Genomic DNA, 27921 nt, shown 5'->3' with positions numbered 1-27921 from the left:
GGGTCAACTAGTAGCACCAAACAGCCTCCTTCATTAACATGTCATTTGTTACTACTATGAGCTCTTTGAAGGCTCATGGAATACCCTGACCTTAGAATATGGCTTTCCCTTCCACCTAAACTTGCCTCACCAAAAAAACTGTATGGTTTTAAATTTCCTCAGAGATGGCCCTTTGAAATATAGTGACCATCTTAACAGGCATATGGATGTTCAGTTTCTCGAATTCGTATAGTGATTAGCACCTAACCTGCATACTGTGCCACATTAGAATCATAATTTGAACTTTGAAGTGATCTATACTGGAGAACTAGATACTTGCATTTAGCCACGCTTAGTTTAGACCAATACAAAATATCCATTACAAAAGAATCCCACAGGAAATCTTTGGCAGAAAAATGAAGATTGGTTGAGATTGCAAATTATTCTGATCACTCCAGAGGCATTATGTGCTATCTATTCTGCATGTGCATCCAGCAAGAAGTTTGTAAGGACTTAGAACCAAAAATAATCTGCACTCAATGGCCATAAATTATCATTCACCAAACCAAAATTATTTTTAATATTTACAACACACATGGACTAGGTTCACCTAACAAGATTTGAACATACACCGGATGCTTTGGAGTATGCATAAAAAGCCATCCTTTATCGAGGATGTAATTCGGTAATGGATACTTCATTTGTAGACCATGGAATTGAACCGGTGGTAGACTGACTAGAATCAAGGCCATCTTTTAGCCTGGTTGGTGTTCTTCCACGAAGGAAAGAAGCGGGTTGTCGAGGTAATGATAAGGTTACTGAATAACTGTTCAGCATTAATGCAATAGTCGCCATTGAAGGCCTGTCATTTGGATTTTCCTGTACACACAATAAACCAATATGGATGCATCTGATGACTTCATTTCTTGAATAAGAACCTCTCAGTGTTGGATCTAACAAGTTCAGAGGTGTATTCCCTGACCAATTTTTCCAAGCCTGCGATAATACAATGTTATTATTTTAAGTAAGAACCTCTATTTCATTCCTCACCCAATGGAATATTGTTTAGCTGAGCATTTGCGCCAAGCCGGGAATCAATAGAGCATATAAAGAAGTTAACTTGTTTATACTCACATAGCTTAAGAGGTCATCAGCATGTTGTGATTGAAAAAAATCTGTGTTCTTCCTCCCACTCACAATCTCCAAAACTAAGACACCAAAGCTGAACACATCTGATTTCACAGAAAACTGTCCGCGCATTGCATACTCTGGAGACATGTAACCACTGGAAAAAGAAAAGAAAAAAGCATTACCAATCCACATTAAAAAGATAATAACATTCTATCAAAGAGGGACGTGATTTTTTCACGGAACTTAACTGACTATAAGTTATAACATGAACTACTATATCTGTAAGAAGAGATTAAAATTGTCCTCAAACTTACTATGTCCCAACTATCCTTCCTGTATTTACTTGAGTCTGATCTGCCTGGAAAATTTTCGCCATGCCAAAATCTGAAATCTTCGGGTTCATATTTTCATCTAATAGAACATTGCTAGCTTTGAGATCACGATGTATAATTCTAATCACGGAGTCTTCATGAAGGTAAAGAACTCCTCGAGCAATGCCAACTATAATCTTGTAGCGAGTTGACCAATCTAACTCTGTTTGCTTCACAGGATCTACAAATTTTATCAAAATGATTATATCCAATATTAGCTATACTGCTATAGTAGGGATACTACAAATTCCATTAACTACAAAGCTATTAATCCTCTATTATTTAATAAGGAAAAAGTTAACACCATATAAATAATATGAATCAATTCTGCTTTTTTTTTGTTTTATCAGCCTGTTCAGGAAAATCAATCATCTAATACTAATTGAGATGTCAAGTAATAGAAGAGTTGAAAAGGTGCAAACCAAATAGAAAATGGTCAAGGCTTTTGTTCGGTATATATTCATAGATAAGAAGCTTCTCATGCCCCTCCAAGCAAAATCCCAATAGCCTTACTAAATTCCTATGTTGGAGCTTGGCCACAAGGGAAGCTTCATTCCTGAACTCTACTGGACCCTGCAATGATGTTACCGACAACCTTTTCACAGCTATCACCTGTCCATCAGGGAGGGTACCCTAAAAACAAGCATGGAAAAAGTCCACTTTACTTAACTTAGCACATAAAAGTGTATCAGTATTTTGCATAAACATGTTTCTGACCTTATAAACAACACCAAATCCACCTCGGCCAATCTTGTTCTCATCTGAGAAGTTGTTTGTGGCAACTCCAATTGTTGCCAAGTCAAATTGCAAGGACTCTGCATCTTTAAGATCGTCCGGAACTACATAGTAAACAAAGACAGTATTTATCAGTATACAAAATTACTATGAAGGAAACCAGAATAATCACATTATGACTGAAAATGAGTGATTACTTGAATCCTGGATGAATGTATTGTAATCCTTGCTCGCCCTCTTACGCAGGAAGCAGCAGCCAAGAAGGAAAAGTGCAATGGCAACAACACTTGGGGCAACAATGGCAACAATTATAGAGGTATTGCTTTTTCCTACAAAATCATCACTTCTTCCTAAGGCACCTCAAAAATAAGCTTTAAGCCAAACCATAACATAAGATAGTGAAGCGATGGTTTTAAATCACAGTTGCATAATTGTGGGAAAATATAATCAACTCAGCCACAATTGCAGCCACACCACACTTGTGCAGACTACACAAATCAACATATTACTAGTACAATTCTAAGTTACTGCATGCACAATTTAAAACCCACGATACAATAAGCTAACAGAACAGTTTTTGAATACCTGAAGAAGGAGGGGGAGGCAGTGGTTGAGTTATGGCAGAGACATTGTAAAATGGATATAACTCAAATCTGACATTACAACCCGGAAGAAGAGATCTTGCACCTAGTGCCCCATTACAGCAATTTGGAATACTACTAATAGCACTTGAGAAACACTTGTTACAATCAAAAGTGCTTAAGTCAGGAGTGCACTGTGCCAGTGTGTACAGCTTCTCTGACATCCTCGTCAACTCAACTTCTTTCGTAGCAAATTTGTTACCCGAATTCGTCGCAGTTCCTGTTAAATTTTTCAATGTTTTTGCCAGTAAATCACTAAAATAATGGTCTGAGTCAGGGATGTTGTCCTTATTCCATAAGTTCGTGGCAGGGACCATGTTGTCCAATAAGGAAAGGCTTGCGTAACGAAGCATGCACTCATCATACCAAATTATGGATTGTGTTGTATTGGTGCAGTGACGTGTTATATTTTCTGCTGCCACGGAGACACAGTCCTCACAGATAGTGGGGCCTATGTCACCGCGGCAGAGGAAAAGTCCCGTGACTTCGTCAGGGGATCCTTTTGCCACAGAAGTGCGGTAGAAACCGTCGCCGAGGGTAGCATTGGAGACAAGGAAAGAGAGGAGGACGTTCAAGTTGGTTTGGAATGTTGTGTTGGGACTGAAATAGGATCCATCTGTGCAGACATGATAACTGTATATGGGAGATGCTTCACTATCACTTGCAAAGCTTAGAAATCCAATTATGAAAAGAGGTAAAAGTATGAAGTGGGTTACAGAGGATTTCATGATACACATATCTGATCCTAAAATATGAACGACTCTTTCTTCTCCTAGATAAGCTTTTTTTGGAACTTATTCTGTGATATATAGTTCAGCTTTATGAGGCCAAATCCATAAGCTACAACCTTAGTCTGCTTAAGACCTCAAGTGAATAAAGCAACTTTTCTTCAGTGGTTGTGATGTCAAACTTTAGAATAATAAGCTTCCAGAAGAAAAGTCAATATAGGTGGCTAAATAATTGGTTAAAAGTTGAAACAGTGCCTTATTTTTTTTCTTCACATACATTTGAAATAAAGCTCAAGGATAAAGTAAACACCTGGTAGCAAATGCCCCAATATATGAGGTGTTTGTACCGGAAAAGATTTAATAATTCCTGAGGGGTGGTCCTGAAAAACATGGTAAGTGCAAAGTGAGAGCAACATTTGGCATTAAGTATTAGATTTTTTTTGGTTCTGTTTTCTAATGATGACATAAAGTGTGAGGTATTAGATAACAACATGTCATTTAGATGTAGCACGTGTTCAAGATGCATAGCAAGTGAAGTGTCTAATTTCTAATATTGCCACTGTAAGAAAGGATTTTTTATTATACATAGAATGAAAAGTGTATTTCAGGCAGATAGAAATAAGAGACCCTCTCATTAGTTCTAATTCTAACAAAAGTGAAGAAATATCTTCAATTCTTAATTTATTGAAGTTTTGTTGATTTACATTTAGTCAACATTGATGGCTTACCTGTGAATGACACTATAGCAGGACAGTACTTGTTTGCATCAGCTGATGTATGGATACACTTAGCATTAAATGTTCTTGATCACTTTATCTTCATATTAGGAGTAGGAGTACCGAAGTAAGAGTATAAGACAAAACTGTCAAGTTTTTCCTAGAACAAATATCAGGCTCTTCTATCTTAAGGCCAATGTGCACATTGAGTGGCAAAAGTCCTTCATAAAAATTGGTTATCAGTAATCATTAGTTTCAAAAAGTATATATGCACAAGAGAAACCAATTAGTAGTTGGTTGCTGTGGAAATAGACTGCACCTGGAGCAAAATACAACTATACTTGTGGTGATGCTCAGTCAAAGATAAAAAAATATATATACACAAGGAACTCAAGGTAGCATAAAGTGTTCAAAATTTAAACAAAAAAATTATCTTTTGATCACTAATTGCAACATCATACTATCGAGGAAAAGATTCAGTAATAGACATCTCATTGATAGAATATGGAGTATTACTCTTGGCTACATGGCCTAATTTTAACTCCTTTGCAGACATGTTTATTTCCTTTCCACCGTGTCTAAAAAATGCTGGCTCCTGTGGGGATGGTAATTCGATTGAAGGATTGCTTAGATACGAAACGACTCCAGCCATTAATGGCCTATCAGCAGGATTTTCTTGAACACATAATAAACCAATCTGAATGCACTTCATTACTTCAATTTCAGAACACGATACACGCAGACTTGGATGTAATATTTCGAATGGTGCCCCGTCTCTCCATTGTTTCCAAGCCTGAAGCCATTTGTCAAATTAAATAATCAGGATTGTAATGTTTAGTTAATAGAAAGATACTACATGTTTTTTACTCTGTACTTACATAACTCAATAGGCCATCAACATAGTATGGTTGATAAGAGGTAGAATGTTTTCTCCCACTGATGATCTCCAAAACCAAAACTCCGAAGCTGAAGATATCTGATTTCTCAGAAAACTTTCCAAGCATGGCATACTCTGGAGACATATAACCACTATAACAAAAACAACCAATATTAAGGCTAGTAAGCTATAGACAAAAGACATAAGGAAGGAAAGTAACTATTAACATTTCGGACTTTAAACTGAAAGTAAATATGGTTTCTGTATATCTATAGAAACCATAATGTTCATAGCTATTTGAAAAGTACACAAGTATTAGATTCATTACTATTTAGCAATATTCATAACAATGTTTAAGCAGAAATACTATAATGTAAATGGATCAACATGTATTGTTCTAATGAAAAGACGGAGAATTTGAAGCTTACTATGTTCCTACAATTCTATTTGTGCGTCCTTGTTCTTGGTCTATAGCAACCATTCTCGCCATTCCAAAATCTGAAATTTTTGGATTCATTTTGTCATCTAATAAAACATTACTAGGTTTGATGTCTCGATGTATGATTTTAAGACGAGAATATTCATGTAAATATTGAATTGCTTGAGCAATTCCTCCTATAATTTTATATCTCTCACACCAACTTAACAACCTTTGCGTTTGAGTCTCTGCAAAATTCATTACCCAAAAAGTGAGACAAGTAAGAAAATGTAACATGGAATATAAACATAAAGTACAACTAAAGGTTAAAAGACAAACCAAATAAAAAATAGTCGAGGCTCTTGTTTGGAACAAACTCATAAACGAGTATTTTCTCATCCTCTTGTAAGCAAAATCCTAATAATGCCACTAAATTCCTGTGTTGAAGCTTGGCTATTAGTAAAACCTCGTTCTTGAATTCTGCTGCACCTTGCCCAGAACTTTTTGAGAGTCTCTTTACAGCTACTTCTCGACCATCATGAAGAGTACCCTAAATACATAACTTATTATAAGTTAACTATAAAAAAACATCATAAGCATTTACATACATCTTATTTCTCTCACCTTGTAAACTTCTCCAAATCCACCTTGGCCTATTAGGTTCTCATCAGAAAACTTATTTGTTGCTGCTTCAATTGCAGCAAAATTGAATTGCAGTGACTCCAAAGTAGTACTTTCATTTCCAACTAGACAAATATATAAATTTTAAATATGTAGGAGTAATTTATTCTCTAAAAGCTTATAATGTGAAAGTGCATCAATTGATTTTGTTTTTGCCACTACTTACAATTTTCTCTGAGAATAGCCTTATAACGTCTTAGCTCATTAAGCCGTCTGATACGATTGGCGAAGAAGAGCATCAACAAAAATACAACTGGAACCATGGCTATGTTGATCAGTCCTAATGTGGCCTTTCCTGCATTAATCAATGTGTGTGATGAGTACTTTGCTTGTCATCGTTATGCATTGGTTCATCATCTCAAACTCATGCATCAGTTAGGACTTATAACTATGTGAATTGAACAAAATATGAATATTCTATGATTCTAACCTAGGTATACTGTATGTTTTGAGTTAGATGACCATTTCATTTTCCAACGGATAGAAATAGCATGTATTCAACCAAAACAATTAATCATTTCAAAGAAGAGGTTAGAAGTATTCAATCAGATTTAGCTGGGAGGTTATATATGGGAGCTTAGAAATGCAGTGCAGGTAAAGAATAGGTTCTTGTTTAGAACAAATTGTTCATCAATATGGCAGAAAGCCCAACAAGTTATGTTTTATGTGTAGTTTAGTATTCTAGCATATAGTAAATAAAGTTATCCACCTATATAAGACACATGTTTACAGTGTCAAAGTTTGGAAATCAGAAATGGATGAGAAAGTGAGAGCTGGGGAACTTTACTTAGAGGTGCTGATTCTACCGAAGCAGTGCATCAGCAAGAGAAACATCCCTGTAGAGAAGATCTAATGGATACATCAAATTGAAGCTAGGATACATAACCATTGTACCATTCCTTCCAAAGCAACAGAAAGGAAAATTACTCATTATATCACCCAGACACCTATTGCAATCATGGCTTGTTAGATCCTGTGTGCACTGAACAAGAGTATACACTTTCTATTTCTGAGACCCAGGCAAGGTTTGTGGTATTTCTTGTTGGCTTGTTGCAAATTTCTTTGTGCCAAAAGGGCTAGCTTTTGCTGCTTCAGTCACAACATCACTCAAAGTGTTCTCTGACAACCACTCATTGCTTCCTTTCTTGGCTACATTCATAATTACATAATTCTTTCATTTAGCCTATGCCAAAATTACTATACTATTATACACCGGGTTCGTCATAAAAGAATGTCTAATATAAAAAGCGACGAATTACATACATGTGGTCACATTATAAGTCGCAAAGTTAAGGAGAAGAAATAGCTGTCGGAGTAACGAAGGAAGCACATGCGGTACCAGATTATGGCTTCTTAAGAGTAGAGACAACGTGAAGCTGTTCGTCTGGTTGCAATTGTCGTGCACTCTTAGAACATCTGGTTGGTTATGTGTTGGTTTATTTCTCTCAAAAGTCAAACCTAGAAATATAACCATACATGTCTCACTCTAAGAAAAATTACTTGAAGTCTACCCAGAAGACTGAACCTACCCATAAAATATGGGTTGAGCTAATGTCAATCAGGTTTCAACTACCTTATTTTCTCATAAGTGAAACTTGAGATTCATCTGTTTGGCTCTGTTCATGCAATTGGGTTAACATTTCGTGTTTTTTATAAGCAAAGTTGAATATAGTAATTTGCACTTACATAAAAGTTTCTTTTAAAGTTATCAACAAGGTGAGATCATTGCAAACATCATCTGATCTCATTTTTTATGTCCAACCTTCTCCAAAAGTCAAAGTTTGGGAAATGAAAAAGAGAGTTAGTAGTTGAGCACAGAAACATTTACCTGAATGTGATGATTGTCGTGGAACACGAGAAGAAGGTGCAGGGTGCATGCGTGCAAGAGCAACATCCCTATAGAATTGATCTATCCCAAACATCAAGCTACAACTTGGGTATAGAACCATTCCACAATCCTTTCCAAGACAACACAAAGGAATATCACTCATTATATCACTCAAACACCTATTACAATCTTGGGTTGACAAATCATGAGTACACTGAACAAGAGTATACACTTTCTGTTTCTTAGACCCAGGCAAAGTAGCATTTTTCGTGGCAAATTTCTTGGTACCTTGAGGGCCAAAGTTTGCAGCTTCAGCAACTGCTTCACTCAAAGTGTTCGCTAACAACCAACCATAGCTTCCTTCTTTGGTTGAATTTGTAGTCACACTATAATTCATGAACTTATGCCTTGGCCATTCATCTACTGTGGAGAAGAAACAACGGTTGGAATAACGAACCATGCACTGGTGATACCAAATTATGGCTTCTTTGGAATAAGGACATTTTGATGATATTTCTATGGTTGCTTTTGCCATGCACTTTTGGCACGTTTGGTTTGTGACATCACCACGGCACATGAAGAGGCCGTAGATGTCTTCGCTGCCGCCGGCGGTGGTGTTGTAGAAGTCGGTGGCGGCGGCGTGGGAAGACAGGGAGGTGAGGAGGGTGTGGAGGTTGGTTTGGTAAGTGCTATTGGGAGTGAAGGTTTTTTGGTTAGAACATGTGTGCTTTAGGTACATAAGATCATTTGCTAAGGTTGTGGGAAAGTTGAAGAAGGTGAGAAAGAAAAACAAGACAATACTCATTTGCTAAGGTTGGAATAGTGAAACATGTGTTTGTTGTGGAAGTATACTATAAAACAAGACAATGATCTTAACTCATAAGAACACCAAATTACAATACTCATTATGCATTATGCTTACCTAAAATAAAATGATAAAAGTCAAATTAAACCCTTCTCCAAAGTATGAAAGCCGTTTTTAGGATATGTCGGTCTTACAAAACAATATTACAGTATATGTAATGAAAAGAAAAGTCAGATATCAAGTCAAAGTTGCTTTACATTCTCAATTTGTCCACTGCACTGCACTGATTCAGACACAACCATGCAAATTAGTCAGAATAAATAGGGGTACCTTTGCTCATAAATGGAGAACCGGTTAATTCAATTAATAAAATAACTCGGAAGGTCAATTCTGAAAGTAAAAACCTTCCTAGCTCTAACAGTCTGGTTTTTTATCCACACTTGTAATCTTGGAAAGAAAACAATATAAGATCTCAAATATATCTCATGTTTATTGAAGTTGGGACATAATGGTTCATCTGTCCCTTCCCATCGATCAACTTAATTGAGGAAGAACATTATTCGAGAAGCAAGTATAACAAACAAAAACAATATGTATTAATATTTTTATTTTTTATTTATCATAAAATTATATTTTTCCTAAATATAAGCACTTGTCTCAGGTTAAGCAAATATCTATATACAGGATAACAATCAAGCCCTGGGAAACCTGCATATATTGATCGGATGGAATGGTCATAAAATACTTATATGCACCTTTCAATAAATATATATACAAATATAAATGCAATCATGTGTGACAACAATATTACTGTGGTCTCAAATTTATATATTTGTAAGCCTTCGTTTACAAGAAGAGTTTTTTTCTTCCAAGTTTGATGTTTAAATGTACAAAATATTTTTTTAATGAACAACCATGAAACTCTATTGGTAGTTTAGTGCTACTAAAAGTTTTGTTAGTCATTTTAAGTGAAAAAAATGGAACTTCTTTGATTGTAATACAATATTTTAAATTAAATACTTTCCAACTCAGAGGTCTTAATTAATGGAAGTTGATGCAAATTAAATATTAGCTAAATAATTAAACCAAGAATCAAATGTGGTTCTATGGTGTAGTGGTTAGCACTCTGGACTTTGAATCCAGCGACCTGGGTTCGACTCCCGGTAGGACCTTTTTAGATTTCTTGATTCTCGTGGTTTCTTGATTTTTTTTCTTGATTCAGTTATTTCTTTCTTGGTTTCTTGATTACTATACAAAAGAAAATGGAAGAGAAATACAAAATCCTAGAAAATGGAGCAAAAGAACCCAAAATTCAGTGTTTTCTACCTGTACCTGAATAATCTCAAAAAATAAACACCACACACTCTTTCTACTAATTTCTTCTCAGTTTTCGAAAGCTTTTCACACACTGGATCGTAACTCTCAGGTCAACACTTGCTGCTTATCTTGGAACTCTACAAAGGTTGCTGAGAATTGAAGGATTTGGCAATGTTATCGAGTGTTGGCATTGACTGCACCAAGGTTTTTATGTTTGAAGGCTAAGGAATGGAGTTAACCTTGGATCAAGGGTGTTTCAACCATGAATTCAACGAGATTGTTATCCAATGACTTAACTGAAGCAGTGACAGCACAAATGCATAAACGCACACCAGTTTTTTAGAACCTATGATTGTGTTATGTGAGGCGTTGTTGGTTGGTAGTTGTTACTATATATACAAAGCTATTGAAGGCGGTTGCTATAAATAAATATTTAATGTATTGGACTGGGCTGGGCTAATAATTATGGACTAGCCTTGACTATCACATTCACATGATGTATAAAACAAGATTGGTATATAACATATAGCAACGCTAGCCACAAACACTTCAATAAACTTCATTATTGAATGAATTTCAATGTGTAATAACTAATAACTAAATAATAAGTGGGCTCGTGCAATTTTGTCTCGTATGAAATTCATAAGGTTGTTAAATAGATTATTGAAAATAATATGTCGATAATATTTCTGAAGTTGAAAATAACGCACACGTTGAACCAAGTATTTGCAGTGACCGAGTTTAAGAGCTGAATTATTTAGAGAGAGAATGGAATGGTGATGGAGAGAAGAGAAGATAGACTTTTTCTGGAATAGAAGAGAAGATAGACTTTGAATTCACATAACACGTTTTGTTGACCAAGCTCAAGATTGTTTTTCCCGATTCCACTAGTCTCGTTCATTAGTCATGGTCTTGTCTCTTATGTTCTCAAATGTCTCTCATTTGTATACGGCCATACATTTTGGGACATTTATTTATGAATTATGAAGTGTGGGCGCAACTCACGGATTAACCATTTTCTAACAACTACTTCCTGTTTCTTATGGTATTATTATACACGATCGTTAATTCAAGTGATATATGTTTGAAAAATACTTATTGATAGAATTAGTTCTACTATAGATATTTTCTGCTTAAACAGGAGACATTTGTGGGAAACCAAAAAAAAATTATATACACAGTTTAAGAAGTCAAAAAATTAATACAAAACAAAAATATAATTTCATTATAATAACTCTATTTAATGTACAATGGTTAAAAAACACGAATAGAAAATGATGAATTAAAAAGGACAAATATAGTATAAAAGGAAGAATAATAAATAATGAAATAATTAGGAATAAAATATTAATGTCTATTGTATTCCTAAAGAGAAAAAGATTAGAATAGGATAAAAAAATTAAAACCTTACTCTATTTGAATTTAACTCGTGTGCAATATTAATATAAGGTTTTTCAACTATGGTTATAGAGTTAGAATCTTCTAGTAATAAGAGGAAAATATATATATAAAATAAGGCAAAAAGGAAAACAAAATAAGAATTATCTTCTTTTATCTACACTTATAATAACATTTTAGTCTGCAAAATTAAATATAAAAACAGATGGAGAGGGTCATGTTCAAAACAAACAATTTTCTTTGGTGAATGACGTGTGCCGTGTGCACTACATAATGGATCCAGAAATTTTTTCTATGGGTGAATGATGCGTGTTGACTGTTGTGTGCACTACATAATAAATCCAGTAAAATTTTAAATATCTAAAAAAATTGTAGCCATTATATATTTACTACTATCATAATTGATTTTCAAATATAATTATAATTGATTGATGTGTGTCGAGCACAAAATATATATGATTTTAATATATGTATATTGTCCTTGTATAATATTTTTATTTAAATATAAGCACCAAATAACACATTAATTACTGCAATTCTTATAATTTGTGTATTAAAGTATTTTATCCTATATATTATATTTAGTACCTTTTTAAAGTGCACGTAAATGCCTGTTACTGGAAAATCTACTCTAATTAATTTAGAGTTTAATATCTGTATAAAAATTTATATACATCTAATATATCATTCAATATTTACAGTATTTTATTTAAAATTTAATGATCATTGAAAATAAATGTCAAATGATATAATGATAATGTAAAAATCTCTTATACTGTATCATTTTCTCTTTAATTTGTTTTGGTGAAGAAATGTAATGTAGTACTACATTGTATTTCTATTTTTAGGTATATATGAATAGAAAAGGGGAAAGGAGTAGAAGTAGTCAAAGAAAGAACCAAAGTATAAAATTGATGATTATTGAGTCCAAAAACGCTAACTGCTGAGAAATTCCACCTTTGAATATCGAAGAAAGAAAGAATTTGGTTTGAAGAAGATAGCAATTGGCAATTTTGAGGAGTTTGTGAGTGCAGGATTGATCTACAATTTTTTGTCGTTGCCATTGGCCACTGAATTTGGGAAAGTTTAAGGATCAAAGAAAAGAAAACACTAACACAGAGAGAAGAGTTTGAATCCAATTGAATTGAATTGAAATAAGAAAAAGATGAAGATGTCTCTGAGAAAATTGCGAGGTGTTGTGGCAGTTGAGAAGCATGAGCGTAGCAATAACCTATTGCCATTATCGCAGTTAGAGGAAGAGGAATTGGCTCAGGCTACACAGGATATGCAAGATATCAGAGATTGCTATGATACTTTGCTTTCTGCTGCTGCCGCTGCTGCTAACACTGCTTATGGTTTTTCTATTTCTATTTTCAAACCTATTTTTTTTTCCATTTCCATTGGTTTTAGATTATAATCTTACTTTTTTACTTGTTACAGAATTCTCTGAGTCCTTGGGAGAGTTGGGCTCTTGTCTTCTTGAGAAAACCGCCTTAAATGATGATGAAGATAGCGGTACACTTTTACTAACTAACTGTCTTTCTTTACTGTAATTTTGATGCATTGTTCACATGTTAAAATCCGAGAAACAACTTTTCCGCTTCTGGGATAAGGTTGTGTAGGTATACCATTTGCAGATCCCACTAGTTGGGAGTCTCGTGTATTGAGCCGTTATTTTTTGTTGTGGTTATACACCATCAACCAATCTATATTGCTGTATATTTGACTTTTGGAAAGCCAAATATGTTTGGAGAAAGGCTCCCCAACTGTTAATTTGAGTGTAAAGTGAAAAGTAAAGGTGTATCTAAATTGATTAGTTAAAATGGATTTGCATTTCAACTAATCAGGATAAATACATCTTACTTTTTCACTTTACACTCAAGCTCACTATGTTTAATGATGTGACGATACATAATTAGATGACGTTGTAAAGAAATGTTTACAATTAAGTGCATCAATATTATTATTTTTTCTTATTTCTTTTATTCTTTGTATTATATGGTAAGATATGATGCATTCATGTTAATGTAAAATTGTAAATGTAATCATTTTTCAGGAAAAGTTTTGTTAATGCTGGGTAAGACGCAGTTTCAACTCCAGAAGCTCATTGATAACTATGTCAGTCAATCCTTAGTTTGCATCTTTGAAATTTTAACAATTCCCTTCCATTTTCTGTGATTTTCTAAACTATTGCTTGTGGTTTCAGCGCTCTCATATCTCTCAAACAATTACCATACCATCACAATCTCTTTTGAATGAACTTGGAATTGTTGAGGTTTGTCCTTCACCTTTTTCGCTGTCCCGCTTACTGAAATTTGATACTTGGTATATAAGGTTATCTGTGCAAATTTTTTTGGTCTCTATGTACTGTATATCTATTTTAGCTTTGAGGGTTGGCAGTATGACTGGCAGGTGGGTTCAGTTTGATATTCATCAATGAAAGATTTAGTCAGAATATCCCATTAATTAGCCATCTAGAAGGAATATCTGGAACTTTAAATCCAGATATCTAGAACTGGTAGTGAAATATGTGCTACCTGGCCAGCTAGATCAGGGAACTTCTTAATTAAGATCTTATATTTCATTTTTTCATTCCTGTAATACCTTAATATAATCAGTTTAGTTTTTTGGGATGTGGAGATATGTTGAAAAATTATTGTAGAGCCATAATAGGAAGAGTGACAAAAGTAGATGCTTCTAACATCTTGGAGGCTTATTTATTTTCTGGCTAAAATTACTATAGTCTTTGTTATTGTTATATAACAGTATGACCTAGTAATGGATTTGTTTCAATGCTTGTATTTCATCTAAAGAAGATTGATAGTGTGTTTGTTGAATCTACCATATGCTGTTTACTTTCTAAGTGAATTACCTTTTGTTATTTTTGTCAATAATTTTTTTGGTCTTCATGCTTAAGCAGGAGATGAAGCGACACACGGATGAAAAAAGGTTTGGAGTGTTATATTGATTTTAATTTTGTCTCTGAATGTGATTCATATCTTATCATTTGCTATATGATCTGCAGAGATGTATATGAGCACATCTTAACAAGATATAGAGAAAGAGGTAGGTTTAGAAGCGGAAAAGCAGAGAGTTTTTCCTTGCAGCAGCTGCAAACTGCCCGTGATGAATATGATGAGGAGGCTACATCATTTATTTTTCGGCTGAAATCTCTGAAGCAAGGACAATCATGGAGTCTTCTGACACAGGCAGCACGACATCATGCAGCTCAGGTTTTGCTTAGTCCTGATGTTTCTTTTTATGACCTGAAACAGTTTTTTTATTTAAATTTTGACCGTCAACTATTTTCTTTATTCTCAAAACAGTTGTATTTCTTCAAGAAAGCAGTTAGGTCTCTTGAGACAGTAGAGCCACATGTACAGTTAGTAACTAAACAGCAACACATTGATTACCACTTTATTGGTCTTGAAGGGGAGGATGAGGATGAAGGTGATGATGTAGATGATGATGATAGTTCGGATGAGAATGATAATGGGGAGCTTAGTTTTGACTATGGAGAAAATGAACACGAAGAAGATGTTTCTACATCACAAAACTCATTTAAGGTGACTACATCACTAGCAATTTGTAAAAAATTGCTACCCCTTTTCTGCATCTTAATATTATTTACAGATGGGTTTTTTGAAGACTGGGTAACTATCCCTACAAACATGCATTGATATGAGTAGGGTGCCAATTGAGCACACATATGGCCACAGATTTTCTGAATAAAATCAGAATTAAATAAAAATTGATTTTATGAGATGGAAAAGATCATGTTGTATGGGGAACAAGGTCCATAAGAATCAGAGTTACTCTCAGAGCAGTAGTTGGCTTATGCAAAGAAACTTCACATCCTTATTTGTTCAAATATGATTTATTGATCTACTTGCATAACTAATTTGTTTTGGCATGAATGCTAGAAGGATGGACTCAATGAGAACCTATCGATGAAAACTAGGAATATTAACTACTCTGCTCTGTGCATAAACTTATCTGGAAGTCGTTATACACCAGACTTCCGATTTTAAATATTTTCAATATGATAGACATTTTGGTTTTGAAGTTTCATTTATAGATGTTTCCATGAGTTTATTTACTCTCATTGTGGCATGCTTTTGAAAAATGTATTGTATACTTCTCTGCAGTTGGACCTGGTGAAATTTACATTTCCCAAAGGTTCCACTGTAAAAGCTTTTAAGGTGAAGAAAACAAAAGGTTCACTTGTCTGGATTAGGGGCTGGATATATTTCATTTGTTGATCTGATACACCTTCTAGACCAACACATGATGCATTTGGAAATGAGATTGTTTAATTTCAGTCTAATCTAAAACTTTGGAGTGCTTTAATGAGTCTCTGTTGTTTATAAGCAGGATAACTTAGATATGCTTCCCAGGATTTCATTCTCCTTCAGAGATAAGTCAAGAAGCCAATCAGCTCCACTTTATGCTGATAATAGACCTGATTATAGTGGAAAGCTGAGACAGATGCAACCATCTTTATCTCGGAAGTTCAATTCATATGTGCTACCCACACCAGTTGATACAAAGAGTTCAATGTCTTCCAGGCCAAGTAACCAAGTACCTACAAAAAGGAAGACAAATTTAAATGAGCCTACAAAGAATTTGTGGCATTCATCACCACTGGAGCCAAAAAAATATGGAAAAATTCTTGGAGATGAGAGGTTTTCTGGTCCCAATGTTAGAAATGCACAATCTATACTCCAGGAGAGTAACAGCAAAACTGTTTCCACAACGTTGCCGCCTCCTTTGATTGATAGTATTTTATCCTCTAATAATGATTTTGCTGCTTCTTACTCTAAAAAGATTAAAATACATGCCTTTTCTGGTCCAGTGGCAAGTAATCCATGGCTGCCAACCAAGCCTGTATCAGTAGAAAGTGTTCATTTGTTTTCTGGACCTCTTTTTCGGACTCCAATTCCACAGCCTCGATCATCTTCTCCTACCCTTACATCACCAATTCCACAGCCTCGATCATCTTCACCTACTCTTACATCTTCACCTAAAATAAGTGAACTGCATGAACTTCCGAGGCCTCCATCCAATACTCAATCGAATTCAAAGCTTTTAGGTTTGGTGGGTCATTCAGGTCCATTAGTGTCCAGAGGTCAAAATCTTTCTGCTGCAAATAATTTGGTTATAACAAGTGCAGCATCTCCATTGCCAATGCCTCCTCCAGCCATGCCTCGTAGTTTCTCCATACCATCCGGTGGTACTCAAGTTGCAGCATTACTCGGGTCAAGGCCAGTGGAAGGCCCTCGTAAATCAACTGTATCTGAGGATATTGCTTCTCCTCCTTTGATGCCAATTGATTTATCTGGTAGTCCGCGGTCATCAAATGGCTGAGACTGTTCTCAGATTGGAGGTAACATTTTAACATGATAGTTTTGTTTAATTTGTATTTCCCATTCAGCTTTTCGTGCAGTAAATTAGGTATCTGTTATAACGAAATATAGACATTGTGGATAGGAGCAATGTTAGCAAGTAGCAACACATTTTTTAGCATGCACCCTTGAACACATTTAGGATTTTATTTGGAACCCACTAAATAGAGTGGATTAATAGTGTGTTATTGAGTGTATTGGTGGCGTTTCTCTTCTGTATAGAGCTTGATTTTCATATATAAATGGTAAAGCCTTTTTCTGTAGCTGCTTGGTCTCAAATGACTTAAAATGGCCACCACATTGGTCCTTTTACGGACTTAATTGGTCATCATATTTGAATCTTTTAAGGACTTCATTTTGCACTACATGGGAGCCATTTTATTTGGAGGACAAACTTTCCTTTGCATCTTTGAAGGACTAATATGCTGATTTACTCTAATTTATATTATGAAACAAGCTAAGTAATGTCCACAAAATTACATCCGAGAAATCTGCAATGGCCTTAATTGTATTATAATGCAATCATAATATCCTTAATTGACTTATATTTAACTATGTTCTTTACAATTTCTGGGAATACCTGTACACTTGATATGTATTTGACATCATTTAATTAGTTACATGTCCAGTAAGTTAGGCTTTTATTTTCAAGTAATAGGAATGTAATTTAAAACATGATATGGGAGTTACTATCGGCAAAGGAAATGGTTGAATTAAACTTAGGTTATTGAAATTGTTATTCCAAATGATTAAATATTGTCAACCTGTCATGTTATTAATATAACATGATTTGATTTACAGCATGCCTTATTGTTTTCTTAGCTCGTACTATACTATATTCCTGTAAGAAAAATCGATTTAACATATAGACTAAATCTTTACCTTCTGTTTTCAGGGATGTACATATTAATAATATGCAATGAACCCAGGTATGGTGCTTAAGCAGATTAATTCCTCTTACTTTTGAAGGTTTACGACCTGGGACGGTCCATTTTTGCTTAGTAGTTTGATTCAGTTGCAAATCTGTAAATTTTCCTTTTATAATTCTTTTATCTTTGTTATCAACTTCTCATTGTTAATTCATCCTTACAATTTAGGCACCTTTCTTTAATTTTTGGTTTAGTGGGAGTTTAATAAACCCCATGGATTCAACTGTTGAATTTTGCATTTAGCTAATTGATGGTAAATCAATTACTAATCAATAACACTCCCCTTTAGTAGGATCTGTCCTTACCTTCTTTCCTATGCATTCAATTTTTTATCTTATCTTTTACTCTATATCTCTTAGTTGAGGTCCACATTATCATTGTGATAATCTCATCGTTTCAATTTTTTCATCTTTTAATGTTTAAAAATTCATTACACATTTATACTTTATTTTCCAACTTTACTTTTATTTATTAGTCATTTTTTACTCAAATTTCTTCATTTCCTTTTAATTTAGTCTTTAATGTGAATTAAATGAAGTTATTTTAGTTAAAAAAAATGAAGTTGTACATTGTCTAATAATTTTTTAAACTATGTATATAAAATTAAATATCAAAAGATATGGAATGGAGAAAGTAATATTATAGTATTTCTAATTTGTTTAAGGATAAGGAGAATCATATTTTCAAATGTTTGAACTCAAACACTCCTTAAGAGTCAGCTAACTTTGGGGAACTATCCTTATTCTTATGATAATAATACCATAAATTTTCAGGCCAATTTAGAAGTTGCAGACATAGTTTTGATTAAAATTTGAATTTAAAATAAAAATAGTTGGTGATGATGGAATGGTGCTAGGGCCTATGGTAGTTGCACCACCTTGTTGCCAACAACTTGTAATTTATTGTCCAACTTGTTGCAAGAATTTTTAAAGGCAATTGATTTGGCTCCAGTTTGGAACATGTTCTCCTGCATTTAAGGCTTTTCTTGCTCACTGGGTTTGCCTATTATTGATTAGATGAGACTTTGCAAATTGCATTTACTTTATAGTCAGAAAATAAGAGTAATCAACTCCTAGTTTAATTCAGTGCATAAAAAAATCTTAAGTTACTATTAATTTAATATTTATATATTATCAATGTAAAGTTTTTAATATAATCAATATATTATTTACTATTCATGTGTAGTGTATTATTTTTTATTTAAAAATCGATAATGATTAAGACATGAATAATAGATACGACGTAAAAAGTCTTATATTATTGGTGGATAGACTATTTAATGGTTTACTGGCTGATTTTAGGAGATGGTTTGCTTCATGTTGATGTATATCTTTAGACTAGGAGAAGTTTGTTTTTGTATGTGCTTTGCCATAGAGCAAACTGAATGAAACAAGCCTCTTCCTTCTGTATCCTGCATTTTGCATGTGGGTAAGAATTTTATTTCATAAGATTATTTCACATTGAAAATAAGCAGATCTTGATTATAAAATGATGGAAATTCCATTGCCAAAAGAACTAAGTTGTGTACTACAGGAGGAAAGGTAAGCTTCTAGATACAATCCATGATTTGCACAAAGTCCAATCGATGGAGCAAATTCTTATGACCTTGTGTTCCAAGCGAAAACTAAGAATTACAAGCAGAGAAAAACCTTCATGGAATATAATAATACAAAACTAGGACTAAAGGGTCTAGCTTATGACCGTGGAATGTGGAATGAACAAGTTGAGTTGATAAGGAGTAAGAATCAGAACAAACAAGTTATTCAACATATTTGCTTTCATAAGCTAATGAGTGACAAATAGGGCAAAAAAACATTCTTACTTTCTTGGCAAGCCATTGATTGGCAGGTAATAAACTAATGTAAATTGACAAACCTGCCTAATATTAAATGAGGCAACTTCTTTTAAGCCCCAAATTAATTTTATAATCTAATACTAATACATTTCATATATTGATAATTTAGGTGATTATTGAAATGATTGAAATCATTTCAATAATAGAGTTATATATTGTAAATAATATTTATAAATTTATTATATTAATAAATAAATATCGGTTGAAATCTGACTAATATCATAATCGGTACAATAACCTCATTTCCTTGATCAAATGTATATGAGAGCATCCCCAACCTGGACTTTAGCATGGGAGCTTAGCCACAAGCCACAAAAAGTGCTCATGAAGAAGAGCATATTTATGTGACATTGCTTCAGAAGTACGCGATGTGTTTGAGTCATAAAAGTAGGTGTACTAAAAAAAAGCTGTGAAAGTAATATTTTTGAGTTAGTGTTAACCAAGAGTGAGCATGGGGCTGGATGAGTTAAGGCTTATCCTTACCCGACCCTAAATATTGGTCAGGTCATTTTTTTTTAACTTGACCCCGACCCTAAATCCGAAGCTAACTTGACTCTAAACAACGATTGGTCGGTCTTTAAACCTAACCCGATTAAATATAATGCATACTCATTTTAGATAAAAACTTCTCGATATTATTTATTATTATGAATATGTAGTTTGACATATAAAATGAATAATATACATATATATTATTAATCATGAATATATCATGAAAAAATTAAAGAAGAAATGATACTTTCGACCAAAATGGTATCATTACTTTCTATACATTTGAGTAGAAACACATACAAACATGATGAGTGAGTCGTGTCATGTTTGATCCCTAACCGGCCTTAAATATTGACCGACTCTACTTTTTGAACCCGAATCCAAACTTAGACTCGATCAGACCCAATCCTATTCGGATTCAATAATGATCGAGCCGTGCCGGATGAGCGGGTAGGGCCGGGTCGTGCTCACCCTAGTGTTAACTAACATTAAAAAAAATGATGCCAGATTCATTTAATAATCATTTGTAATGTCCAGGGTGCTCTTCAAAATTTATTTGTATGTCTTTTGGTTTAGGTAGCTTGAGAATGCCATATTTGTGTGTAATCGGGGACATAGAAAAATTATATGTGAATGTATAAACACACATGTCAGTGTTAAAAAATTGTACAAATAGCAAATCTTAATGTATACGTAGATATTCAATTATAAATCCACGTATTTTGTCACATGCTATTGTCATTGAAATTAATTAAAGAAGTAAAAACGTGTATTAAAAATAATACTATATTTAACATGGTTCTCCTAAGCTCCATGTTTAATAAAATAATATATGTGATAAGTCAAATTGTAGTATAAGCTTGTTAAACAAATATGGAAAAGTATAATAAAAAAGAAAGAAAATAAAAGAGTTGAGTGAAGGAGTGATGACAGTAATTAAAGAGTGTGAGTGTGAGTGAAGAGAGAGAGAGAGAGAGAGAGAGAGAGAGAGAGAGTAGAAAGGATTGAGAGATCTAAGAATTTGGAAAGAAGAATCAATGGAACGAAAAGGAAGTAGTGAGAGTCCAGTTACTATCCCTATCCGACGCCAATGGAGTGGTGATTCTTCTCAATTACTACACTCTCGTACTAATCCCAATCCCATTGTTAACGGTCATTCTCGTTCTTCATCTCTCTCCGGAATCTCAACCGTCAAAAGAACTCAGAACCTCGCTGCTAAAGCCGCCGCTCAACGCCTCGCTCAGGTCATGGCTTCACAAACCGCCGCCGATGACGACGACGACGACGATGATGATCTTGATTTTCGTTACACTGCTCCTCCGCCACTTTCTCTTTCATCTCATAGATCTCAGCCTTCTGCTAACGTAAGTTACTTATTCATTCTACTTCGTTCGTACATTGATCGCTAACTACTTCAGTCTGATTTTTCAGTTAGCTCGGAATGTTGTAGAAGAAGCACCAATGCTTCAATCAACTTATCTTCGTCCACCACCGCCACCACTAGCAGTTGCTACTAATAGTAATATTAATAAACCACCTCTCACTGTGAGGACTACGCCAATTGAATCTTCTCTTCATCTTCATAATAATAATAAGACTAAAGATAGAAGGTAAATATCTATCTATATCAATGTATTTCATATCACTGCACTGTTGTTATTTATCATTAACGTAGGCATGGACTGCAAAGGTTTTATTCTATTAGGTTTGGAATTTGGAATATATCGATGTTGTTCACTCTAGTTGCTTTTATGTTGCAAAATGCATAGCTTACTTACAACATACTCACAATTGGCAAGTTCATCTGCATTATTACACTCTTAGAGAGTATTTGGTGTGCAGAGAGAATAGAATAGATGTGTTGTGAGGAGTTTGTTCTATCTTATTTATAAAATACGCTAAATATAGAATAAATTTCATATGTTGTGTTTTGTTATGTCCTGTTTTGGAGAAATTATGGGATGGAATTGGAAGAGTAATTCAGAAGACGTCTATGTTGTTGGTCATGAATTTATCAGTTAAAGTTATATGATCTTATTGAAAAATGAAAATCAATGCAAACATGTGTTCAAGATGATTCAATAATTTCTCCATGTTATGGCATGTGTGCCAAATGCTATTCTACCTTTTTTTCTCTTTTTTTTACAGTAAATTTTGATGGAAATTTTGCAGAGTTCCATTTGATACTGGACTTCTTCAACCAAAAGATTCAATTGACCAGCGTGAGTCTTCTACACTTCGTGATGAGGTTAGTTGCTTTTCCCTACCACATCTGCTATTCATGTTTTCATAAAAAGAGAATTGAATATGTTAAGAATACAGGGCCTGTATATATATTGCGCCTTTCCAAATTCGAGTCTTGAAACAAAACTCTTTTCTATCTGCAGGTTGAAATGCGACAAGAAGAGAATGAAAGCCTTCTTGACAAAGTAATATAATCTCCTTTATTTTCTTCTGGCTGTGAATGTACTAACTCAAATCAGCTATAAGTATTCAAGATTTTCTAAAATGTGCAGCTCAGACTTGAGGAAGAGAGATGCAAGGAAGCAGAAGCCAGAGTTAGGGAGCTTGAGAAGCAGGTACTGCCTTTATTTATTAGTTGGTATATGGTTTTTTGTAAAGGTTGAGCCTCAGCGCTGCCTTGTGACCCGGAGATCATGAGTTCAAATCTTGGAAACAAGCTCTTCGCTAGCAAGGGTAAGGCTATGTACATCTACCCTCCCTAGACACCACTAGGTGGAAGCTTGTGCACTCGACCACCCTTTTTATGGTATTTTGTAGTTTCCACAAAGGTCTTCTGAATTATTGTCTGCTTCTTGTTTGACACAAGACCAGGAGCCTTTATGGCATGCTTACTTTACTATTTAAAATATTCATGTTGTTTTTTATTTGACAGTGTCTAAATTATGGTTGATCATGCTTCACTCATTTTACATGGATAGATTGGGATTTGTATTTCGCTGCCCCTTCATTTGCTATTTCTATTCACTATGCCTCAGTGGTTATTATTGTGTGGGCCATTGGGCTAGGAGTTTGGGTCGCATCCCATTATCCCCCGGGTAACTGAAAATAAATATTGTCACAGTTGAAGAGTGTTCGATAACTAATAAAACTTTTGTTTTTACTTCTGAAGTTTTATTACTCGACTTAGATGTTCATGTTCATATACATGTCTTATGAAATTCCAGTAAGTTATGAATTTGCAGTGTCTAATTCTTTTTTTATCCGAGCCTGCAGGTTGCTTCCCTTGGAGAAGGTGTATCTTTGGAAGCTAAACTCTTGAGCAGGTAAGTTAGTTTAAGTTAAAATTGTTGCAATTTTTTCCCCTTCATTTATTAATAGTATGTCTGACACCCCCATATTACTGAACTGCAGAAAGGAAGCAGCATTGCGTCAAAGAGAGGTAATATGGAAATAATTTGAACCTGTAGACCTGTTATACAAACTACTAATATAGTTATTATTTTATACTACGTTACAGAGAATGGAGCGATTATTCAGCAAAATAGTAGGATCTGCCGTTTATTATTTAATCCCCTTGTAAAAAATGCCTGCAAGAAAGTTTTTGGGCTCGTTTGTTTAAGATTAAACATAAGTGGTTTTAGATTGTATTAATTAAGTGGTTTATTTTTTATATAGATTTTGGTGTAAAATCAAAACCTAATTTTGTTTGGTTAAAATCAAAATAATCAATTTTTTATTGTGTTTCAGGTTTTGTGTTCTCTTTCTCTCTCTTCTTTAACTCCAATTATAAACTACAGCTACTCCAAGCAGATTATGAGATTCTAATTATAAAAATAATCTTATTTGAACATGTTTGATTCTGTTATAAGTGAATTCCCCCCCGTGATCTTGTTGAAAAATAATCTCAAGCAAACACACTCTTTATATTTCACAGGCTACACTTAAAAATGCTAAAGACTCTAAGGATGAAATTGATAAGGAAATCACATCTCTACAAGCTGAACTTGAGGTGAATATGCTATCTTTCTATATTCTCAACATACACTGCTGTCTGAGAAGTTTCCCTCTCTTGCTACCATATATATTTAATTATTTCCTGTCAAATAGAATGCAAAAGATGAGACTGCGGCCGCAGTGAGACAACTTAATGGAGCTGAATCCGAAATGAAGGCTCTCCGATCAATGACACAAAGGATGGTGTTAACTCAGAAAGAAATGGTATGTACTTCTGCAGTTGCAGGCATCAGTATTTCAATTTATTTGGAAAACTCATCATATACACTTTCATCTTTTCAGGAGGAAGTTGTTCTAAAGAGGTGTTGGCTTGCTCGTTATTGGGGTTTAGCTGCAAAATATAGTAAGCTACCGCCTTGTTTAGCTTCATGTTTCTTTTCTTTTGTGGGTGGGGTTGTGGCATCTCTTCCCTAGACGACTAACAAGTCATGTTAATGTCAATTGGTTCCATATGTTAATCATATTTGACGGAATCTGAATGAGCAAGCTTTTCATGATGTTCATTTTTTCGTTGTTTTTTGCTCTCACGTGTGTTGGGATATTGCTCCAAGATTAAACTAAGCCACAATAGGTGGTAGTTTATCTTCCTTTTTGTTTTTATTTTGGTGGTTGGCTAAAGGTATATATCTCTTGGCAGCACTAGAGTACAGTGTCAGCTTTTAATCATCAATTTTGCATTATTGTAAGCATATACAATTATATTTTGGGTGTGTAATTTTTGTATTGGTTTATAGGCATCTGTGCAGATGTTGCCGTCTCAAAGTATGAACTTTGGTCATCCCTAGCCCCTCTTCCATTTGAGGTCGTAGTTTCTGCAGGACAAAAGGCTAAGGAGGAATGCTGGGAAAAAGGCATGAATTAAAGATTTTGACTCTGCAGTTCATATTAATATATGCTTTATGTTATATCCTTTCTTAGAGTTTTGTTTTTCACTATTCTGGTATCCGTGCCTATGATTTTTGCAGACATGATTGTTATGCTTTTTAAGCAGGTGATGATCCACCCGAGAAGAGGAGCAAACTTGTCCCAGACTTGAATGATCTTACCGGAGAAGGAAATATTGAAAGCATGCTTTCAGTTGAGATGGGATTGAAGGAGCTTGCTTCTTTAAAGGTTTTCTTCAAATGTTTGGTGGTCTTGTTTTACTCATGTTCCTCTGCTGCATGTTTTCATGATTAGCCAATTAAAGCTTTTATTTTCTTAGGTTGAGGATGCTCTTGTGCAAGCATTGTCCCAACAGCGACGTCCCAGTTCTACACGACAATCGGTCTCAGGTATGGTTTCCTGCTTTCATCACTGTTCTTGTTATCATTCCTAACTTGAGTGGTACTGTCAACCCATACCGTTCAATTGCCAGGAAATGCCACACGTCCCAGCAAGACTTACAGTGGTACTTATATACTGATTGATATGAAACAAACCACTAGTTTGCTCCCTTCAAATTCAAATCATGCGCCTTCTTTATATATTTTTGCTTAGTTAGCATATGTTATGGAGTTTTGTTGAAACCTTGCAGTTAGAACATTACGGAAAAGTATTTATCTTATTGTTTAATTACTTTTTTTTGGTGTACAATCATTTAATTACTTTAATGTTTATGTTTATGTATAATGAACCGTATCATAGCCATACCCTACTTTATAGAAATTATCATACCCTGTACTGCCATAAAAAATACCAGCATGGCAGTACTCAAACCCTTATTCGTGCAACTTTGCTTATAGATTACCGAGCAAGGGGATTTGCTTGCAGAAAAAATCAATCCTAAGCCTTGCAAGGGAAGTGCTTCGATCCTTAGCAGCTGAACCAACTCCCATGGCAGTTTTCTTATAGTTTATGTTAACCCTATCTACCTGGAAACATGGTTTCAGTCAGTCATACCTTGTTACATACATATTTAAAGGGCACATGAGTAAAGTATATGATCTTAGTGTGCACATCTGACTTCCATCTATGGTCTGTTCTCTATACATATTAAAATCCGTATTTCGGATGTAGTTATGTACTAATAACATTCTATATATTTTTGGACATTATTGCCAGATCTTAAATCACCGGGAGGGGACCCTAAGTTCATGGAAGCCTTCGGCAAGTTTTCTGCTGCCTACTATTTGCTGAAAAACTGTACAATGTTCCTTTCTGAAAATGATTGCTTAAGCTATGCTAAATATCATTTTTTATGTAGATTTGAGTCCAGAGGAGTCTGAGGATGTTCTTTTCAAGGAGGTATCCCATTCTCTTATGAACTATTCTCACTCTTTACTATTGACAGCTTCTCGAATGTTTGTGTCTATTGCAGTATATTTGTTTTTTAATGTTAGAGAATAGTTGTTTGGGTATTATGTGTTATTGGGCTTGGCTAATTTTGTTTGTACTGACTGATGCATGCACACACGAAGTAGGGATCAGTCAGTACACACGAAGTAGAGATCAGTCATGTTATGTTAGTCATTCCCATTCCTGAATTCGTCTAACTTCGTGTAATAAGCATGCTTTTCTAGGTTCTTAATTACATGTTCCTTTGAATTTGGGTTTGTAAGATGGAATTTTTAATCATTTGCACTGCCCTTCTGGCCGTCCTCCTTTTCAAAAATATTGGTGTCTCTTAACTAGTTTGGATTTGTGACCTGTTGATTATTCTCATTATTCATTATCTGCCTGACAAAAAACATGGTTTGTAATACTGAGGCATGCCTTCTGAGTGAATTTAACCTTCTTGGACAGGCTTGGCTGACATATTTTTGGAGAAGAGCCAAAGTTCATGGTATAGAGGAGGACATTGCCAAAGAACGTCTTCAGTTTTGGATTGGTCGAAGTAGACATTCACCTACCTCACATGATGCTGTTGATGGTAGTCTTAACGTTTCTAGTTTACTACGTACTAAAACATAAATCAATGTTCTTTATCCCTTCCTTCTATTTTCCATACTCGGTTACCAAAATAGTTCAAAAATCTGAGGTATCTGTAGTTTTGCCGATCTTATAAAAGCACATCATCAGTACATAATGCTTTGATTTTCCTGATGACTGTTAGCAGGTTGTATTCTCGATAGATTTTCCATTTAGTTTACTTATGTGAATCATCAAATTTCAGCTGAGCATGGACTACTGGAGCTGAGGAAATTGGGAATTGAGCATCGACTTTGGGAAACGTCCAGAAAAGTTGATTGTTTGACCTGAAATTTAAGCTTAATTTCGTTTGACAGGTTTACTGATTTTATACATATGTATTTTAAATTTCATCTTCCTTCTGGTGACTCTCACCTTCCACTGTTCCGCATCTTGTAATATGTAATGAAACTTGGTAACTGATGAAGCTTTAACTCATCCCTTTCTCACTTTGGATGGCACAATTAATAGTGATAACCTGTGAGCACTGTTATAGAAACTCTCACCAAGGAACTTCAGCAATCGTCATATATACCCTATGATTGCAATGTTTCACCCAATTGTATGATGTCAAAAAAAACTTTGGTTTGACGTAGCTGCAGCAGCTTCTTTTGGGAGTATATGATTTTCGTCACAAATACGCTTCCTCCGTAGACTCTGACCCTTGAGGATATAATTTTCAGATTATAATTTTCGTCTTTTCAAGACCGTTGAGGTTATAATTTTCAAAGTTTTATGTATATTAATA

General features: G+C 34.6%; 3 protein-coding genes and 1 non-coding gene across 5 annotated transcripts; 3 read left to right on the top strand and 1 right to left on the bottom strand.

The window, feature by feature from the left end:
* Positions 298-8979, bottom strand: LOC109335395. Its single transcript, XM_019571532.1, has 17 exons — positions 8106-8979; positions 6444-6572; positions 6221-6342; positions 5936-6146; positions 5607-5844; positions 5180-5330; positions 4763-5094; positions 4643-4653; positions 4425-4522; positions 3863-3965; positions 2802-3650; positions 2414-2566; positions 2199-2320; positions 1904-2114; positions 1425-1662; positions 1114-1264; positions 298-975 (listed from the first exon to the last, which is right to left on the bottom strand). The coding sequence occupies exons 1-17, from the start codon at positions 8908-8910 to the stop codon at positions 646-648; spliced, it is 4254 nt and encodes a 1417-aa protein (XP_019427077.1). The 5' UTR covers positions 8911-8979; the 3' UTR covers positions 298-645.
* LOC109335570 (coiled-coil domain-containing protein SCD2-like) lies at positions 8768-27744 on the top strand. The gene is made up of 18 exons (XM_019571706.1): positions 8768-8778; positions 21302-21670; positions 21738-21916; positions 22479-22554; positions 22694-22735; positions 22823-22885; positions 23544-23593; positions 23682-23709; positions 24205-24279; positions 24378-24488; positions 24567-24627; positions 25019-25135; positions 25276-25397; positions 25489-25558; positions 26328-26372; positions 26470-26510; positions 27009-27135; positions 27379-27744. Exons 2-18 carry the CDS (start codon positions 21344-21346, stop codon positions 27462-27464), a joined length of 1620 nt encoding a protein of 539 aa, XP_019427251.1. The 5' UTR covers positions 8768-8778; positions 21302-21343; the 3' UTR covers positions 27465-27744.
* On the top strand, positions 10011-10082 carry TRNAQ-UUG. Its single transcript has one exon. It is a non-coding gene; the product is annotated as a tRNA-Gln (tRNA).
* Positions 12661-18263, top strand: LOC109335567 (uncharacterized protein At2g33490-like). 2 transcript variants are annotated; one of them, XM_019571702.1, is made up of 9 exons: positions 12661-12980; positions 13066-13140; positions 13682-13743; positions 13832-13900; positions 14546-14574; positions 14651-14858; positions 14952-15191; positions 16000-17008; positions 17914-18263. In XM_019571702.1, the coding sequence occupies exons 1-8, from the start codon at positions 12791-12793 to the stop codon at positions 16990-16992; spliced, it is 1866 nt and encodes a 621-aa protein (XP_019427247.1). In that variant the 5' UTR covers positions 12661-12790; the 3' UTR covers positions 16993-17008; positions 17914-18263. The 2 variants fall into 2 exon arrangements, with proteins under 2 accessions (XP_019427247.1, XP_019427248.1); XM_019571703.1 differs by having other exon boundaries at positions 16000-17011; positions 17926-18263.

The sequence above is a fragment of the Lupinus angustifolius genome, chromosome LG20 (genome assembly GCF_001865875.1).
Source record: "Lupinus angustifolius cultivar Tanjil chromosome LG20, LupAngTanjil_v1.0, whole genome shotgun sequence".
In the NCBI taxonomy this organism is placed as follows: domain Eukaryota; kingdom Viridiplantae; phylum Streptophyta; class Magnoliopsida; order Fabales; family Fabaceae; genus Lupinus; species Lupinus angustifolius.
This window is presented reverse-complemented; position numbering and strand designations above follow the sequence as displayed.

Bases quoted from the DNA above. Each gene is read 5' to 3' on its own strand.
- LOC109335570 (XM_019571706.1), top strand. From the start codon at position 21,344: ATGGAACGAAAAGGAAGTAGTGAGAGTCCAGTTACTATCCCTATCCGA. The intron at 21,917-22,478 runs GTAAATATCTAT...GAAATTTTGCAG, and splicing joins AATAAGACTAAAGATAGAAG to AGTTCCATTTGATACTGGAC. The intron at 25,398-25,488 runs GTTTTCTTCAAA...TTATTTTCTTAG, and splicing joins AGGAGCTTGCTTCTTTAAAG to GTTGAGGATGCTCTTGTGCA.
- LOC109335395 (XM_019571532.1), bottom strand. From the start codon at position 8,910: ATGAGTATTGTCTTGTTTTTCTTTCTCACCTTCTTCAACTTTCCCACA. The intron at 6,147-6,220 runs GTGAGAGAAATA...TTATGTATTTAG, and splicing joins GATTTGGAGAAGTTTACAAG to GGTACTCTTCATGATGGTCG. The intron at 2,567-2,801 runs GTATTCAAAAAC...GAGGTGCCTTAG, and splicing joins GCCTCCCCCTCCTTCTTCAG to GAAGAAGTGATGATTTTGTA.
- LOC109335567 (XM_019571702.1), top strand. From the start codon at position 12,791: ATGAAGATGTCTCTGAGAAAATTGCGAGGTGTTGTGGCAGTTGAGAAG. The intron at 13,901-14,545 runs GTTTGTCCTTCA...ATGCTTAAGCAG, and splicing joins ATGAACTTGGAATTGTTGAG to GAGATGAAGCGACACACGGA. The intron at 15,192-15,999 runs GTGACTACATCA...GTTTATAAGCAG, and splicing joins CATCACAAAACTCATTTAAG to GATAACTTAGATATGCTTCC.